General features: G+C 45.7%; 2 protein-coding genes across 2 annotated transcripts; both read left to right on the forward strand.

Moving 5' to 3' along the window:
- Window positions 1–8,368: 8,368 nt before the first annotated feature.
- Window positions 8,369–10,379, forward strand: GIMAP2 (GTPase, IMAP family member 2). Its single transcript, XM_055589422.1, is given in 4 exon segments — window positions 8,369–8,393; window positions 9,398–10,043; window positions 10,045–10,282; window positions 10,284–10,379. Coding segments are annotated over 4 exon segments (1,005 nt in total).
- Window positions 10,380–12,933: 2,554 nt separating this feature from the next.
- GIMAP1 (GTPase, IMAP family member 1) lies at window positions 12,934–17,504 on the forward strand. The gene is made up of 3 exons (XM_055589606.1): window positions 12,934–13,116; window positions 15,536–15,584; window positions 16,531–17,504. The coding sequence occupies exons 2-3, from the start codon at window positions 15,542–15,544 to the stop codon at window positions 17,382–17,384; spliced, it is 897 nt and encodes a 298-aa protein (XP_055445581.1). The 5' UTR covers window positions 12,934–13,116; window positions 15,536–15,541; the 3' UTR covers window positions 17,385–17,504.
- The last annotated feature ends 1,136 nt before the right edge of the window (window positions 17,505–18,640 follow it).

Below are 18,640 nucleotides of genomic sequence, written 5' to 3' on the forward strand. Positions count from 1 at the left end.
AGGAATTTCAGTGGATAGATGGTAACTTACTCTTGTCTCAGTTTCTCTTCTTTAATCTCCTCTTACCAAATCAGGATTATGCAACTCAGCTTTATCCTGTGTCTGTTGCTCAAGAGACCCCCATTGTAGATCTCAGGTCATACTTCTTGGCCTGGAATTGACAGATTTACCTCAGGCTGCAAACTTTTCTTCATGGCCCCATCTCCTTACATTTTGCTACACACGGTAGCCCTGGGGACACAGCAATAGGCCTGGGGTCCTCAAAGTCCCCTTCCTGGCTCTAACCCCACACTTATTCTCTGAGTTGTTCAAGTTATTCACTTTTCTGAACCTTGTTTTTACTTATGTAGCTATGGATATAATAATCTGTACTTCCCAGTGTGGCTGTAAGTATTAAGTAAGAAGAAGATATAAAACACAGTGTTTCAGTTCAGTTCAGTTCAGTTCAGTCGCTCAGTCATCTCCGACTCTTTGCAACCCCATGAATCGCAGCACGCCAGGCCTCCCTGTCCATCACCAACTCCTGGAGTTCACCCAAATCCATGTGCACAGTGTTTAGTCCAAAGTAATTAAATGGTAGTGGTGTCTGTTTCATAGTTCACTTGTGCTCTTCTTCCCACCCATATGCTTCTACCTCCAAACCATCATTCATGCCACTTCCTCCCACCTGTCTGCTTATCTCCAAAGCACTCCATGTATCCCATCCTCCCATCCTTTAGAGAAAATCTCCTCCATGACCTCCTACATGACAACTTTAGATCACCGATCAGCCCTCTTCCCATCAATCAGACACTGCCTCCTGGACGCCACTATTCCACCAGTGTCAGTTCTTGTCTCCTATCAATATATGAAGACACCTGTAGAAAGGAAGTCATATAGGTTTCTTCTTTTTTCCCTGACCTTATCTTCTGACACACGACAGGCACATCAGAGACATCTGAATCTACCTATAGTTTATCTAAATGGCCACTTACTCTGATCATCTCCCAAGTCATGCAAAATGCTACTATCAACTACTTTGCAGACTTACTGCATAATAGACCAGGGCTTCTCAAAGTGTGGGCCATGGACCTGCAGCATCAGCTTGAACTGGAGACTTGTTAGAAATGCAAAGTCTTGAGCTCCATCCCAAACTTACTGAACCAGAATCTCTGGGATTAGAGTGTAGCCATCTGTGTTTTTACAAACCCTCCAAGTGTGTCTGATGCAAGGTAAAAATCTGAGCACCATGGGGCTAAGGCATTTTCTGTAAAAGGTCTTTCACTTCAGATTAAATCAGCTACCAGGATATATTAAAGGGGATAGACAAAGCACATGTGAAATGTAAAGGCTTTGGGTGAGAAAGTCAGACCTGGACCCTCTCATCTAGAATGAACCTCAAAGAAAGAAAATGTAGGAGTGCTTTGGACAACCAGGAAATGTCCTAGATGTCCCATGTACAGAGAAACCAGAAACTAAAAGTGCATCAAAGATAAAACTCCTACTTCTGTTTATAGTTGGTTCCGGGCACATGATGGTAACCCAGCTTCAATGCAAATGATGCCAATGACCTAGGGCAGTCATCCTCAAAGTGAGGTCCTTGGACCAGCAGCACTCATATCACCTGGGAATTTGTTAGAACTCCCACATTTCAGGCTTCACCAAATCCTCCTAATTCAGAAACTCTAGGAATGTTGCCTAGCCCTCTGTGTTTTCACAAGTTCTTCAGGCACTCTGGTGCAAGCTAAGGCTTAGAAATCACAGTGGTAGGCACTGGGGCGACGTGCTTTCCATACATTTTTCCACTTAATTCTGATAATTCTGTCAATAGTTGAAGTTTTTTATCATTTGAAGATGAAAGAAATTAAGGTCAAATTTGCCTTAAGGTCACGTAGCAGGTCAGCAACCAAACAGGGATTGAAATGGCCCGTTTCCAAAACCCCACTGAATATTCGGAGGATGTGTTTTGGTCATCCGTGGTCACTGATGGGCCCTGGGGAACTAAAACTGACAGAAGGTAGGGGTGGGCAGGTGAGGATGGCAAGTTAGAACTAGAGCAAATAGAGCCATCCCTACAGTTTCAATGGAGTTGAATACAGTTGAATGGAGTTGAATACAGTTTCAATGAAGTTGAATGCTTCAATATAGTTTCAATATTCAAACCCAGGATCTGGCAACAAGTTAGATCTGAGATATTCACCTCTTTTAAAATACCCTGTACATCTGAGAGTAAAGGGCCATAGGCTACAACAGCCAAAACTTTCTGACTATATAATGGTATTTAGAGGACTTGAAGCTTTAACTCTTTGCTTGAACTCCTTCAATCTGTATTCGGCCCCATTTGACTTCCTTCTCAGTCTCTCTCCCTGTATGCTGTTTTCTTTGCCTAAGCACCTCCTGGAAGAGCTTTACTTGAAAGAGAGGAGAGGCAGGTGGTGTTTGGTAGAGGGGGTTTCAGCCCCTTTGGATCACACCTGATAAATCGGTTTTCCTCTCAGAGGAAGGAGCTTGCCTCAGGAGCAGCTCTGGGTCTCGTGGTTTCCTTTTGCAGACAGAATCACAAACAGTTATTTTTCTCTCTTGGTTCAAAAGAAATGCCCCCAAACCAAGCTCTTCTCAAGACATAGTTGAACTTAGAACAAGAGGTGAAACACGAAAGCGTTTTATGCAGGAAGTGGTTGGAAAAAAGTGAAGTGTTGACAGGGTCCTGAGCATGGGGGAGGGTATCAGGAAATAGTTGCGGTAGAGGCCTCACCTCAGAAGTCACACCTACTGTACTTCTCCAGCTCACCTGAACCACATAGGTCTGTTTCCACGCCCTGAAGGAGTGGTGTGGGTGGGGAAGCAGAGGAAGTGAAAGAGAATATCGAGGAGGACCCCAGGAAAGATCCCCAAATGCAGATCATATAAAGAAGGACAAGGGACAGGACTTTCCTATCCATTCTTCACACAACTCATATTCAGGGCCAGGACACTACAGCCCCAAGTCAGTCCCAGAGGGAGTTTCCATTGTTTTGCAAGAAAACATTTAGGACCAAAACTTGACAAATCCCTCCCTTGATCTCCAGCCTCATTTCTACATAATCTGACTTCCTGCCTCTGGGTTCTAGCCATCCTTGGCTTCCTTTAAATACCTGAGAACTCCATGTGGTCACTTGCCTTGGAATGTGTTGTTATTTATTCCTGGAAATACCTCCAATCCCCACCTCCCTCACTTTTCAAGTTCAGCTCAAGCAATGTTGGGCTTCCCTAACAGTTCAGTTGGTAAAGAATCCACCTGCAATGCAGGAGATCCTGGTTCAATTCCTCATCTGGGAAAATCCGCTGGAGAAGGGATAAGCTACCCACTCCAGTATTCTTGCCTGGAAAATTCCACAGACTGGTATAGTCCATGGGGTCACAAAGAGTCAGATGCAACTGACTGACTTTCACTTTCAAGCAATATTACTTTCCTTCAGAAGTCTTTCCCAACAACCCCTCTCCAATCAGTTAAATTCATCTGTTATACATTCCTGATGCACACTGACATTTTCCTTAAAAACATTCACTATGCTATATAATCTTCATTCAATGTCAAACTTGCCTAAGAAAAGAAGAGATGATGGAGAAAGGTGGTGATGGTAAAAAATCTTATTTTCTTAAAAGACAGAACCAGGATTCTTCTGCAGTGCAAGTAACTATTCAAGGAAAACACCATAGTTGATATGTTCAGAAGAAAAAGGAGACCCCAAAACCAGGGTAATCAAAGGAAAAGAATCTCTTTGTTTTAGAAAAGAATAAAATTACTCACAAAGGAATGCAGAACCTCAAAATTAGCTATTATCAAATAGAATCCAGCAATAACTTAGATGATAAAGATTTGTCCTAGGTGTGCAAAGAAGGTTCAATATGAGGAAATATTTTCATATAATTTAATGTATTATGAAACTATGGAGCAACATAATCCAATCATGGCCTTAGCTGTTGGAAAGCAATTTGGTAAAAATTTAGTATCTAATAGTTGGCCAACAAAGGTCCTAATAATTGCCAACAAAGGCCTGTCTAGTCAAAGCTTTGGTTTTTCCAGTAGTCCTATATGGATGTGAGCTGCTGCTGCTGCTAAGTTGCTTCAGTCATGTCTGACCCTGTGCGAATCCATAGACGGCAGCCCACCAGGCTCCCCGGTCCCTGGGATTCTCCAGGCAAGAACACTGGAGTGGGTTTCCATTTCCTTCTCCAATGCATGAAAGTGAAAAGTGAAAGCAAAGTCACTCAGTCGTGTCCGACTCTTCAGGACCCCATGGACTGCAGCCTACCAGGCTCCTCCGTCCATGGGATTTTCCAGGCAAGAGTACTGGAGTAGGTTGCTATTGCCTTCTCCAATGGATGTGAGAGTTGGACTATAAAGAAAGCTGAGCACCCAAGAATTGATGCTTTTGAACTGTGGTGTTGGAGAAGACTTTTGAGAGTCCCTTGGACTGCAAGGAGATCCAACCAGACCATCCTAAAGGAAATCAGTCCTGAATATTCATTGGAAGGACTGATGCTGAAGCTGATGCTCCAATGCTTTGGCCACCTGATGAGAAGAACTGACTCATTGGAAAAGACCCTGATGCTGGGAAATATTGAGTGCAGGAGGAGAAGGGGACAACAGAGGATGAGATGGTTTGATGGCATCGCCAACTCAATGGACATGAGCTTAAGTAAGCTCTGGGAGGTGGTGATGGACAGGAAAGCCTGGGGTGCTGCAGTCCATGGGGTTGCAAAGACTCAGTCATGACTGAGAGACTGAACTAAATAATTGGTTACATTTTTACAATAATAATTTCCATCTCAACCTCAAAGCTTGTACTTTATTTAACTGGAAGCATTGAGCTATTGCCACAAAAGTTAGAAACAAGTTAAGGAGGCCTACTATATTGTGATTATTGAACATTCTTCTAGATTTTGTTGTTGTTGTTCAGTCACTAAGTTGTGTCTGACTATTTGCCACCCCATGAACTGCAGCACACCAGACTGTCCTGTCCTTCACCATCTCCCTGAGTTTGCTCAAAGTCATGTCCATTGAGTCAGTGATGCCATTCAACCACCTCATCCTTTGTCATCTCTGTGGATCACAACAAACTCTGTGGGTTCTTCTAGATACTAGCTACAATAAACTAACAGTGAATGAAATTAGATTTTTTTTAATCTAAGAAGAGGAGGTAAAATGATCATTTTGACTGCATAAAGAACTTCTCGAAATCAATATCAAAAGAATTAACAGAATTTAACCATGAGCAACAAATGTATTCTGAGCTTCTCACATGGCTCAGTCATAAAGAATTCACGTGCCAATGCAGGAGATGTAGGAGATGAGGGTGTGATCCCTGGGTCAGGAAGAACCCCTGGAGGAGGAAATAGCAACCCACTCCAGTACCCTTGCCTGGAAAATCCCATGGACAGAGAAGCCTGGTGGGCTACAGTCCATGGAGTCACAAAGAGTCGGACATGACTGAGCTACCGAGCATGCACAGCACAAAAAACAAATGTATGAGAAGATATTAATTAAAAAGACATAGTTCTTTAACAGTGGAAAAATAATTTGACCACATGCATATTGAGTGATACATGTTACCAACACATGAATTTGCCACATCCTCACCAACACTTCTCTCCTGTCTTTGTAATAATAGCCATCCTAACGGGTGTGAGATGCAATCTCATGATGGTTTTGATTTACATTCCCCTGATAAATGATGCTGAGCATGTGTTCAAGTACCTGTTGGCCATTTGTATGTCTTCTTTGAAACAATATCTATTCAGGTCCTTTGCCCATTTTTAATTGAGTTATTTGTCAGGGTACTTACATTATCCAATACCTTTCTTTCATAAACCAAAAACATTTTGGGTAGTCAAAACAGCAATATTTTAAGCTTTTTTATTCTATGGAAAGTTTTTATAGAGGTGCTTTACTGAATTTTACATACTATTTAGAAAATCAGTGGGCTTTGAATTCGATGTTGCATGATATTTGTTTTCATATAAAACAATTGGAAATAGGTCCCTGTTAGCATTTTGACACAGAATGTTTTGTTTTTAGGAAGAGATTACTGTTATTAAGTAGAAGACTACAAAGTAAAGGATGTGGAAGAATTCAAAACAGCGATAATAGTGTGTGACAAAGACAGTGGTGTCCCCCTGGGTCCCAGGGATGCACTGTGTTTCCCAGCCTCTCATATGATGAGGTCCAGACCTGGGAATCGTTTCTCATCAACAGTTGGTAGGGAAAGCGAAGTGCATCACTACGATCTGGGATATTTAAAGGCTGTCTAAGAAGTCCCACATTTCCTCTGTCCCTACTGTGCTGAGTATCACAGAAATAAAGATAAAAACATTTGAGTGATTTCAAATGTAACGCTTTGGGTCATTCCCCCTGACTGTAGACACTCAGATCATTACTGTAGACATTGCCTAGATCATTGTAGACACTGCCCGGGTCACTGGTCCCCCAGGGAGGCTGCCCTGAACGGCATAGCTGAGCAAAGGGAAAGCAAAGAAACCATGAATGAGTCATTTCCAAATGCATTCAGACAGACATCTCCCTCTTTCAGTTCGCCTTTCTGTACTCTCCCCCTGCACAGTGCCCTGTCCTGTGCCCCCACACCCATACTTTCTCCCCCTGCAGTGGCATTTGCCTATAGAACAGTCACCACTAAGTGTGGATAAGGTTATTCCTCCTGGGAGGCCTTGGTGGGCTGCATTCAGGCAAACTTGTAAATGTAGGGACACAGCCTCAGGATGGGGGAAGGAATCAAATCTACCAGCATCGTCAGCCTCCCCTTATTCCAGTTTAAACAATTCAAACGTTGTTTGTTTTTTCAATTGAGGCAAGTCCACAAGACAACAAATGACTCATTAAATTTTGCCATTTTAACTGTTTATTTTTGAAAAGAGAATTTCAGATGGTCATGGTGCAGGAGCTCTGTTGCAGCATGGAAGCTCACTGGAGATTCAAGAGAGGAAGAAGCAGACTAGATTTTCAGCTTTTTTTTTTTTTTTTCCTCTCTCTCTCTTGAAGCTGAACTGTCAAGTCACAGATTTGAACAAGGAGGCATCTATTTCTTTCAACAATAACTCAGGTAAGCCCACACTCGTGAAAGTTCTGTGCTGTTCATTCCTAGTTTTCAGGCTATGGTTGAAAAAGAAAAAAAAAAAAATTAAACAAATTTGCCCTGTTTTCAGGGAAACAGAGTGATGGCATTTGGCTTAAGTGAGGCCAGTTTACAGGACCTGCAATCTTCTTGGAATTTAGTTTACCCAATAGCGGCAAAGAGAACATTACACAAAAGGGCTATCTGGGAAGAACTTTCTCATTAACACAAGAGTTTTCTGTGCCATGTCACTTGGTACAGGTTGCCAGTTTTTAAGATACTTCCCTCTGCATAGGAAAGGGAACTAAATGGCAAGGCTTCTTGTGGAAAGAGGAAAATTCAAGTAACTAACAGATCAAATGAAGCACGTTTCTGGTTTGAAGAAGAGTGCACTTTGCCGAGTTGTGTTTTTAATTCACCGAGTCTCTCAGCGAGGACTCGGTGTGAGGGCAGGCGTTTGGCGGCAAGATGGAGAACTAAGGAAGGGAGCAGGTGGGGAGGAGGGAAGGAAAGAGGACTCAGCCTCGGACAACCACGGCAGACCTAGAAAGGAAACAAAGGAAGGCCACGGAAAGCAAGAGAGGGGGTGGGGTGGGGGGTCCCCCACGGAGGAGGGACCCTAGAGTAGAGGTGGGCGTGGGGGTGAGAAGCAGCAAGTGGGGCCACAAACAAACCCAATCTTCTGACTCACTGAGTGAACTCTGAGCAAGTGACTACATTTCTCTGTAAACCAGCAATCGTAATTCTTCCCACCCACCTCCTCAGCTTTGTACAGACAACTGAGGCATGGTTGTGAACATGCTCAAGAAATATAAGGTTCTTTCATGCATTGTAACTCAAAAATGATCATTTTTTTAATTGACCTCTGGTCTCTCTGTCCCTCAGGAATAGCCATGGGCCAAAATGAAGGCAGTCCCTCTGATAAGTGACCTCGTGCATGTGCCATTTCTGTCCTACTCTGTGCCTGAAGTGAGAGGGGAAGTCACTCATGGACTGCACTGTCCATAGAATTCTCCAGGCCAGAATACTGGAGTGGGTAGCCTTTCCCTTCTCTAGGGGATCTTCCCAACCCAGGGATCGAACCCAGGTCTCCTGCATTGCAGGCGGATTCTTTATCAACTGAGCTCTCAAGGAAGCCCTATTCTGTGCCTAGTTTGTATAAAAATCATGCTATCCTCTAGAATCACAATATGAGCCAGCAACTGTTTCTTCATCAGAGAGAATAACTTTGCACTGTTCATTTCAATTTCCCTGGTCCAATCATTTCACTGGTGATCATGACCACACCTCTGCCCAGCCAAGGTCAGAGGAACCATCTCTGGCCCTGGAACAGGCAGGTTACTTACCCACCTGGAGATGGAACCACCATCTTGGCTACACATTTCAGATCTTCAGAAAATTTGCCTTTTAGGGGGCCAGAACAGAGTGATATAGACAAAATTTGAATGACAAGATACATTTCTAATTCTATCTCATCCCCCAATTTTCTTGGATCCAATATGACAATGCCCTGCAGACCTAGAGAAAGCTAGATGCTTTAAAATCATTATCTTATTTGATAATAGAGTCAGCTTCTACTTTATAAATACAATATATTATGAGAGTATCTTCTCCCAGATATTTCCTTATCATTAAAAATATTCCATTGGCATGACAGTATGGTGATAACAAAGTAAGCTTGTTCTTTTTTCACCTTTTTTTTTTTTAATTGAAATACAGTTGATTTACAATGCTTTGCTACTTTCAGGTATGCAACGAAGTGATTTAGGTATACATACAAACACAAATATATTCTCTTTAGATTCTTTTACATTACAGGTTATTACAAGATATTGAGTACAGCTCCCTGTGCTCTACAGTAGTCTTTGTTTGTCATTTTATATATAGTATTGTGCATATTTTAATCCCAAACTCATAATTTATCCCTCCCCTGCCCCTTTCCCTTTTGGTAGCCAGAAGTTTGTTTTCCACGTCTGTGAGTCTATGTCTGGTTTTCGTGATTTATTTATGCTGCGTTGGGTTCGTTGTGGCACTCGGGGCTCTTGGATGCATTGTGCGGGCTTCGCTGGATACAGCACACAGTCTTCTCTTCTTGCAGCACGTGGGCTTAGTTGCCCTGCAGCATGTGGGATCTTAGTTCCCCGACCAGGGATTGAACCTGCGTCCTCTACATTGGGCCATCAGGGAAGCCCCTATATCTGTTTTGTAAGTGAGTTCATCTGTATCCTTTTTTTTTTTGGATTCCACATATAAGCGATATCATGTGGTATTTGTCTTTCTCTTCTAAGTAAACTTGCTCTTAGCAGGACCTTCTACAAAGAGTCACCCAGCTCACTGTGCCAGAGGATCAGAGCTGAGAATCATTCTGGTGGGCAAAACGAGAACCGGCAAAAGTGCGACAGGGAACAGCATCCTCCAGAAGCCAGCATTTGAGTCCAGGCTGAGTGCCTGGTCCTTGACACAGACTTGCAGTAAGAGTCGGGGCAGCTGGGGAGACAGAGAGGTGGTGGTTATTGACACAGCAGATATGTTTTGCAGGAAGGACCCCTCTGACTCCCTGTTCCAAGAGGTGCAGAGGTGCTACCTGCTCTCTGCCCCAGAACCCCACGTGCTGCTCCTGGTGATGCAACTGGGCCAATTCACCACGGAGGACCAGCAGACTGTTCAGGGGGTGAAGGAGATCTTCGGAGAGGGTGCCATGAAGCACACAGTTGTCGTCTTCACCCGAAAGGAAGACCTCGAGGGAGGCTTCCTGAGGGATTTTATCCAAGGCACAGACAACAGAGCCCTAAGCGAGCTGGTGGCAGCGTGTGGGGGGCGAGTGTGGTCTTTTGACAACTATGCTACAGGGAGCACCTGGGATGACCAAGTGAAGGAGCTCATGGACTTGATTGAGAGCCTGGGGACAGTGGAAAGGGGTGACCACTACACTAACAGGCTGTACAGCCTTCTAACAGTCAGAATGTGGGCCTGTACAGTCAGAGGAAAGATTGCAGGATTTCAAAGGGAGCTTTATAAAATACATGGAAGTTCAGAGACGTGGCAGAATCGTGGCCAAAGCGAGTTGCCTGAGAAAAGCCCTAACCCAAACAGTGCGGTGTGCTCGGGCATCTGCCGCATTGCTCAGTCAGTTACTTTGTGTATTCCACACGACATTCAATTTCTTTTGCCGCTTACCCTTTAGTATGTGCAGGTTTATTCTGTAGTTTACTGTTAGTCATACCCAAAAAACTAGTGATTGTTTTTAGAAAGACCGGTAGACTGGAATGCAAGACTCCTGTGTCATAGTTACTAATCACTGCCTCTTCATTCATTGTCATATCCTGGGTAAGTTACAAGGCAATGGCACCCCACTCCAGTACTCTTGCCTGGAAAATCCCATGGATGGAGAAGCCTGGTGGGCTGCAGTCCATGAGGTCGCTACAAGTTGGACACGACTGAGCGACTTCACTTTCACTTTTCACTTTCATGCATTGGAGAAGGAAATGGCAACCCACTCCAGTGTTCTTGCCTGGAGAATCCCAGGGACGGGGGAGCCTGGTGGACTGCCATCTATGGGGTCGCACAGAGTCGGACACGACTGAAGTGACTTAGCAGCAGCAGCCTGCCCCGGATAGTCAGTGTCCGCTAAATGTTTGAGATTCTGTGAATTGTTTAGATCTCAACCTCATCCTATTTGTTAATGAATCAAATGATTTTAAAATTTCCTGTTTGTCTTGAAATATAATACCAAAACCTTCTGAAAGTTATAAACATAAAATTCCTCTCATTTGCAAGTCTCTATCTAAAGTCAGTTTTATGCTCCTGAAAACGCCTTTTCTTCTTTATACTATCACTATTTCTTCTGACTATAACAAAAATGGCAATAAAATTTCTACAAGGTATAGTAAATTAACAAGTGAGCTGTAAAGTTCCTGAGATCACATGTCTTTAACTCCATGCTATGGTTTTATCTTCTGAAGACAGTAAATGGACATATGGCTTATTTCTCTGATGCAACCAACTCACGCTCAACAATCACACACAGACACACACATCAATAGTCTGTTTTATGTGCATCAAAAGGGGCTCAGCTAGATTTTATCCCTTGTGTCCAATCCCAGTCAGGATTGAAACATACTAGAGGCTTAAGTTTCAGACAAGAGTGGACCTAGTATTTTGCATTTTGCACTTGCAATATTTTACATTTAACATCTTCCTGTTAAATGCAAACTAGAATTTATTAAAATAAACACAGTCTTTATGACTGATGAGCTCACTAGATCGTTAGGAAAACTCCAAGGATGCAGCAAACAATACACATAAAAGGGAGGTGGGAAAATGTAAGAAGGATTAGAGCTAAAAGCACCCTCTTGTAAGCAGGTAAACCCTCAGGCAAAGTCACAGGTGGTGAAGGAAGACTCCACATGCATGCATGAGAACACTGAAAGGCAAGGAGTTATCAAAGAAACACTGGAAGCATCTTCATGAAAGGTATACGTTGGGTAGCAAAGACTTAGTCAAGACTGGTCTATGTGGTTCGGACTTGGGTAAAGCCAGTGAGGAGCCATATTCACCTCAGTCTTAAGGAAATACTCCCTCCCGGGGTCATTCACCTGTAGGATTGGCACTTGAGAAACCTTGGCAGTGTGTCTCCTTCAACTCTGTGCCCTAGACACCAAACTTTCCTCACACTTGTCCTGGCCGCACTACTCTAATGGGAGAATGAGAGACTCCAGTCTTCAATAATGCTGAATGGAAAAAAATGGGGGTGTCAGTCATTCAAGAGACACTGTACCTGGAAAAAAAAGAATGGAAAACAGTTGACCTTGGGTCTCTTTCCTACCTGAAAAAATGGGCTGGAAAGAAAGATGAAATAGCAGGTCCCAGCCAGTAGATTAGGGCTCAGGACAGTCATCTTTCCCACATCCAGCGACAGTCAACTCTAAAAACCTTGAGTTGGATTGGTGACCTGACCAGTTCTAGGGCCAGTCCTTTGGTACCTGTTCACCACACCACTGGGTCTTTTACTGACCTCACTCTCATGACCCTCATGAGAGGAGGCAGAATAACTAGAATCAGTGATAACAACACAGATGACCAGACTAAGCCTCTACATAATGCTAACTTAGGAATGGTGTAAATGCATGGTGGCTTAGCAGTAAAGACTCCCCCTGCCAATGCAGAAGACACAGGCTCGATCCCTGGGTTGGGAATATCCCCTGGAGGAGGAAATGGCATCCCACTCCAATATTCTTTCCTAGAGAATCCCATGGACAGAAGAGCCAGGTGGGTTAAGACCTTGGGGTCACAAAGAGTCTGACATGACTGAGTGACTAAACAGCAACAGCAATTCATCCTCATCCTCAATACATCAGCTAGCTTCACAGCTAGTCCTTCCACAGCTGAGAAGACATCCTTTCTCAGATAAAACTCTGCTTCTGGATTTTTCTGACAGACTGGACCCTAGAGGGGCACTGGCCATAGGGCTGTCCAGTCAATGGACGGCTGTTGAGAAAAGCTATCATGTTCTTTGTTCTGGAGCAGGAAGCACTCTGGACTTCTTTCATATGGGGGAAACGCTTACACGGTAAAAAGTAATTGAAGACTAGATCACTAAGCAGTTCTAGAAGGAGACTCAGGCCTTGGGGGTCCTACCACAAGATATTTGGTATGGGGGTGGGGGAGGGCCCTGCTAGAGAACACAGAAGATTAGTCGCAACAGGAGAGAGGTTTTGTAAGATAAATGCTTTAAGCCTACAATGAATGTTCCTGTCTCTTTAAATCATCACCACCTAACCCTCCCTCTAGGCTCACAGGAGCTGTGAGTCTCAAAGACTTCCTCTATGCAGAGTGGAAGGAAACAGCCTGCCACACTCAAAACTGAAGGGAAAGCAGAGATCAGGGCCTTCTTGGATCACAGGTGAGAGCCTGTCACCAGGAAAGGTGAGCCCCGCAGGGAGCAGGAGCTACAACCAACCAGAAGGAACATGGTTCTGAGAGCATTTACTGTCTGAGCACCCGGGCTCCACCAGGCACCTTTCGGGTGAGTATCGGGTGAGTATCGGGTGAGTAACAGCCAGACCCATTAAGATGGGGCGTCTGGATTTGTAAAGATGTTCAAAGTTTCCAATAGAGGAAGTTCAAAAAAGGTTTATGAGCATGGTCCCCAGTCTGGAGGGCACACATGTCTGTCTCCTTCCACACCTCCCCCATACAGTAAGAAAAGTCTGTACTGGAACCATGTCCAGGAGTAAAATGCATTTTAAAAGGCATTCAACATTGCTCAAACTGCATGTTCAGCACAGGCAAAAGATCTTTCCTGTGGCCCCAAAGCAATCTAACTTCAGAGCAAGTTACAGTGTGCTGAGTCAGGAAACCATCAGAATTCAACCCCGCCCCAGATGCCCCGTCTCCCCTCTGTCCACAGAAAGGGACCCTCAAGAGACTAAAGAGGTTAGGAACCAGGTCTTCAACCCCTCGTCCTCATGAGCCCTGACACGTTGGCTCCCTAATTCAAGTCTCACCCACCCCTGCTGTAGGAACACCTCAGTTTCCTCATCTGTACAATGAAGGGGTCTGAATAAACGGCTCATTTCTAAATTCTGATGTGTGGACTGATGATATCAGATACACTGGATTCATAAATCAGAATTTCTGAGCATGGTCCCCCCCAGAATCGACATTTTTAAAGAACATTCAAGTAGTTCTGAAAAATAACATATTTGAGAGGCACTGAGATACATGAACTTTGAATTTTCAGAGTATTCAGAATACAGGAATTCAACATGCTTTACAATAAAAAAGAGCTATTTATCACCCCAAATTTCAGGAAGAGCTTATCACCTTCTTAAAATTTATTTTAAATGATTTTAACCCACATTTCAAACTATCTGGAAATCCCAGTGACCTACTCGAGAGTTCTGTGGATTCCCTGTAGCACACTTTCTCATTTCCATCTTTGGCGAGGACCTCTTGCTTTAGCTACTCTTCTTCTAGGGTTTGAATCTTGTGGCTCTTTCTTCATTTCTGCTCTGATGTCAATTATGGGACTTTGTTGATGCCTAGACACAAAATAACTAATCATATCAAGTGATTTGCCCCGGGGTAAACTTTACTGAAAGCTTTGCATGGGGCAGCAGGAGAGTGATGGCAGAAACACAAACAGCTTCGGCTTGAGTTCTGGACAAACTTGCCCTCTGAGTCCTTTGGCCAGAGAGAGGTTATTCACCCAGCCTCTCCCTTTGCTTTTCCTTCCCTGTTGGTGCCAAATGGGGTTGAATACAGTTACCTGCAGGAAACAGGTGGGTGACATGAGGAGGTAGAATTTGAAATGGATGTTGAAGTACAGACAGGACTCAGGCAGAAATGTAGGGTGGGATGAAGGGCCCTGGGAGGGAAAGCCCGAGGTGGGTTGGGAAAAGGTGCTGAAATCTGTGTCTGGAGTGGCTGACTGAGGGCAGGGGTGAAGAGGGGGCAGGCGAGGTGGGATTCATTGGAAATAAGGCTAGAGAAGTAGACTGAGCAGAGACTGTGGGCTCATGTTCAGAAGCTTGCATGATCAGGCAAACGACCACAAAATGTTTAATTGTATTAAATGATGTTTGAGTGGGTGTAATCATTGTACTTTGAGAAGCCTCAGACTCGAGGGCCAGAACATAAAGAGCTGGAGGAGAGCATCCCAGTCTCCCCATATTTAGATACATAAGGAGAAGTCAAACTATGTTATCTAAGAGCAGAAACTCTCCAGATGAGTTTGGGAAATACGTCTGTTTTCCAATTTTCTTCTTGCTTGTTTCACAGGCCAGCGACCCTAAGGTAGATCCTCAGTCAGTGAGCAAACTCTTGTTCTCGGGGTTTTCCCAAGCCCACCCTCCATCACCACCCTCGCTGCTGGAACTCCTGGGAAATCTTGTTTCCGACAGCTTATGTCACTGACATAGGTGCTCAGTCTCTTAGTCGTGTCCAACTTTTGCTGACCCTTCGGACTGCAAACTAATAGCCTCCTCTGTCCAGGAATTTTACAGGCAAGAATACTGTAGTGGGTTGCCATTTCCTCCTCCAGGGGATCTTCTTGACCTAGGAATCGAACCCACATCTTTTGCATCTCCTGCATTGGCAGGCGGATTCTTTACCATTAGCACCACCTGACATGGAATCACCTGGAGAAATTAACATCTTAAGTTTACTCATTGGCATGGATGGGATTAAGTGTTATCATCTCCCCTTTGCTCTTTGCATTTGGGGGCCCTGAGAGACAAAGCCAAGCTCACCAGGTGTTCTCACAGCATCATCCCAACCCAGACCAGGCTCCTCCTTCCCTAAACTCCGATGCTCAGAGGAGGGCAGGAACTATGACCTTCACAGTGGGGTCACCAGCATTTTGGACTTGACCTGACATTGTAGGCAGTTACACCTATTTGATGAATGAGTGAATGAACAAATTGTGTCTGGGATTCTTTCAGGTAATCATGGGAGGACGGAAGATGCCAAGAGATGAAGAAAATGCCTATGGTAAGAACATGTCTCACAATGAGTGTTTGTCCCCAGGAGTGAGCTCTAGGTAGTAGGGGAATGGGCTAATTCAAGACTGAACAGAGAGAAGCCGAGAGGCATCTCAATGCTGGGGTGAAGCAGCAAGAGGCCTGCAGCTGGCACTTCACCTGGATCTGTACCCCCACCCTGCTGTGAGATATTAAGTTATTTGACAAACCTGCAGCTCTGTTCCCAAAGTAAAATGAATAAACAGAAGGGGACGTAGAGGGCATCAGATCGTATATTAGAGAGAACATGATTCACCAGGTAGAAGGTGTTAGGGAACACGGATGGAGGTTATTAGACAGCAGTTTAAAGAGAGGAGAAGAGAGGAGGAGGAGGGAGGGAAGAGAGATGGCCTGGTCTTATCCTCCCAACAGCCTTTGAGTACAGCGCTACAATATTGATTCCGTTTGTGCAGAAGAGGTTTAACACTTAGATTAAGCAGCTCTCAAGGGTTACAAGGCTGGTAGAGGACAGGTCTATGATTCAATCCCTTTGGGGATTTGGGACTCCAGATAGCCCTCCTGGCTGGGCCCACTGCCCCACCCCTTTCTCCAGTGGGACAGTATCAGGGAAAATAAGACAGAAATTGTCACTGGGGACCAGCTCTGCACAGCCTGGAAGAAGATCATATCAGACGAAGTAATGGCCTGTATTACAAAGGCGCATCCTCTAGAGAGACATTCAGCAGCTGCTGGAGCACCTACAGCTGCACGTGTGACGCCAAAGACGGGAGAAATAGACGGGTAGAGACCCCCTTGGAGTGCCCAAATCTCACACCAGGTCACTCAGTAAAAGTCTGGCCCCAAACACAACCGTGGAAGCGCTCTGTTCTCCTTTGCTCGCAAGGCGTCCAGGTGACCCGGGAACCGGGACATGTTGCTCTCAGGTTCCGAAACTTACAGACCACCGGTGCCCACAGGTTTCCAGGAGTTCAGGTCCGCCCTGCAGGAGCGCAGGCTGCGCCTCCTCCTGGCCGGGAGGTCGGGGACCGGGAAGAGCGCCACGGGCAACAGCATCCTCCAGCGGAAGCACTTCCTCTCCAGGCTCGCGGCCACGGCGGTGACCAGGGCCTGCGCCACGGGGAGCTGCCGCTGGGCCTCGTGGGATGTGGAAGTCCTCGACACCCCGGACCTCTTCAGCCCCGAGGTCGCCCAGGCAGACCCGGGCTTCAAGGAGAGAGGCCGCTGCTACCTGCTGTCGGCCCCGGGGCCCCACGCCGTGCTCCTGGTGACCCAGCTCGGCCGCTTCACCGCCCAGGACCTGCGGGCCTGGCGCGGGGTGAAGGCGCTCTTCGGGGCGGGCATCGCGGCGCGCGCCGTCGTGGTCTTCACCCGCAGGGAGGACCTGGACGGGGGCTCGCTGCAGCAGTACGTGCGCGACACCGACAACCGCGCGCTCCGGGAGCTGGTGGCCGAGTGCGGGGGCCGCTGCTGCGCCTTCGACAACCGAGCGGCTGACGGGGAGCGGGAGGCGCAGGTCGGGGAGCTGATGGGGCTGGTGGAGAAGCTGGTGAGGGACCACGGCGGCGCCCCCTACACCAACGACGTGTACCGCCTGGCGCAGACCCTGGGCGGGCTGAGTCCCGAGGAGAGGCTGCGCAGGGTGGCGGAGCGACTGGCCGCCCGCGCGCGGACGTGGCCGCTGGCCGGGCTGTGGCGGTGGCCCAAGGCAGGGCTGGGGACCCGGTGTAAGCTGGGCCTAGCCGCCCTGCTGGGCGCCCTGTTCCTGCTGTACCTGCTCTGCAGGCGTCGGCCCGAGGCGGTGACGGCGTGACCTCAGTCTTGCAGGTCACCTGGCAAGAAAGGACCCGGACACTTGGATCTGAAGGGGGATTTCAAAGGAATCAGTTTTCAGAAATGTCATGCTTACTCCAGCACATAGTTTTAAAATAAAGTTTACCACTTTAAAATATCCTTAAAAATGTGTTTAGTTATTTTGAGGTATTGATCACCTGTGAGACATTGTAAAATGGCAGTTTTTAGTAGAAAATGGATTCCTAGCAAAGGAATCCCACTCTTTATTTTGAGCTTGTGTGTGTCTGTTTACTGGTTTGTTTGTTTAGACATTGCCTTCCTCTCTTTGGACTGCTATTTTAAACACACACACACACACACAGAGTTTGGGTGGCTTAAAAACAACAGACATTTATTCCTCACAGTTCTGGAGGCTGGAAGTCCATGATCATGATCGGGTTTGGGGGAGAGTCCTCTCTGAGATTGCAGAATGCCAACTTCTGACTGTGCCCTCACACTCAATTAGAACAAGGCACTAAGCCCAATCATGAGGAATCTACCCTCCTGACCTAAGACCTTCCCAATGACACCACCTCCTAATACCCTCCTCTCCAGACTAGGTTTTCAACCTGTGAATGTCGAGGGGGGAGGGGGCGGACACAAGCATTCAGACCATAGCCTATACAGACTCTTCTTGCTATTTTCTAGTTCTTATAGGTAGTTATCTCCCTTCAGTGATTTTGCACATTTTTATTATCATCAAGGAAAGAGAAGTCACAGTCAAACATGTTAATTTTTAATTCCAGGTGACATTGCAAGTCCTGTCCAATTCTTTGCAACCCCGGAGACTATACAGTCCATGGAATTCTCCAGGCCAGAATACTGGAGTGGGCAGCCTTTCCCTTCTCCAGGGGATCTTCTCAACCCAGAGATCAAACCCAGGTCTCTTTCTTTACCAGCTGAGCCACAAAAAGAATCCACCTAGCAATGCAGGAGACCCGCGAGCTGCATATTTGATCCCTGGGTCAGGAAGATACCCTGGAGCAGGGAATGGCAACCCACTCCAGTATTGTTGCCTGGAAAATCCCATGGACAGAGGAGCCTGGTGGGCTACAGTCCATGGAGTTGCAAAGAGTTGGACACGACTGAGCACGCACACATACATCAGTTTATTTACCAGTACTATGACTTAGAACCAAGAAGTTAAATGTGACTGTACTGAAAATAACACAATTTCAAATTTTCTAGCATGTATTATGGTTCATGTCTGTCCCAAATGAAGTATGATTTGGGGAA

This window comes from Bubalus kerabau, chromosome 8 (genome assembly GCF_029407905.1).
Source record: "Bubalus kerabau isolate K-KA32 ecotype Philippines breed swamp buffalo chromosome 8, PCC_UOA_SB_1v2, whole genome shotgun sequence".
Classification (NCBI taxonomy): Eukaryota; Metazoa; Chordata; class Mammalia; order Artiodactyla; family Bovidae; genus Bubalus; species Bubalus kerabau.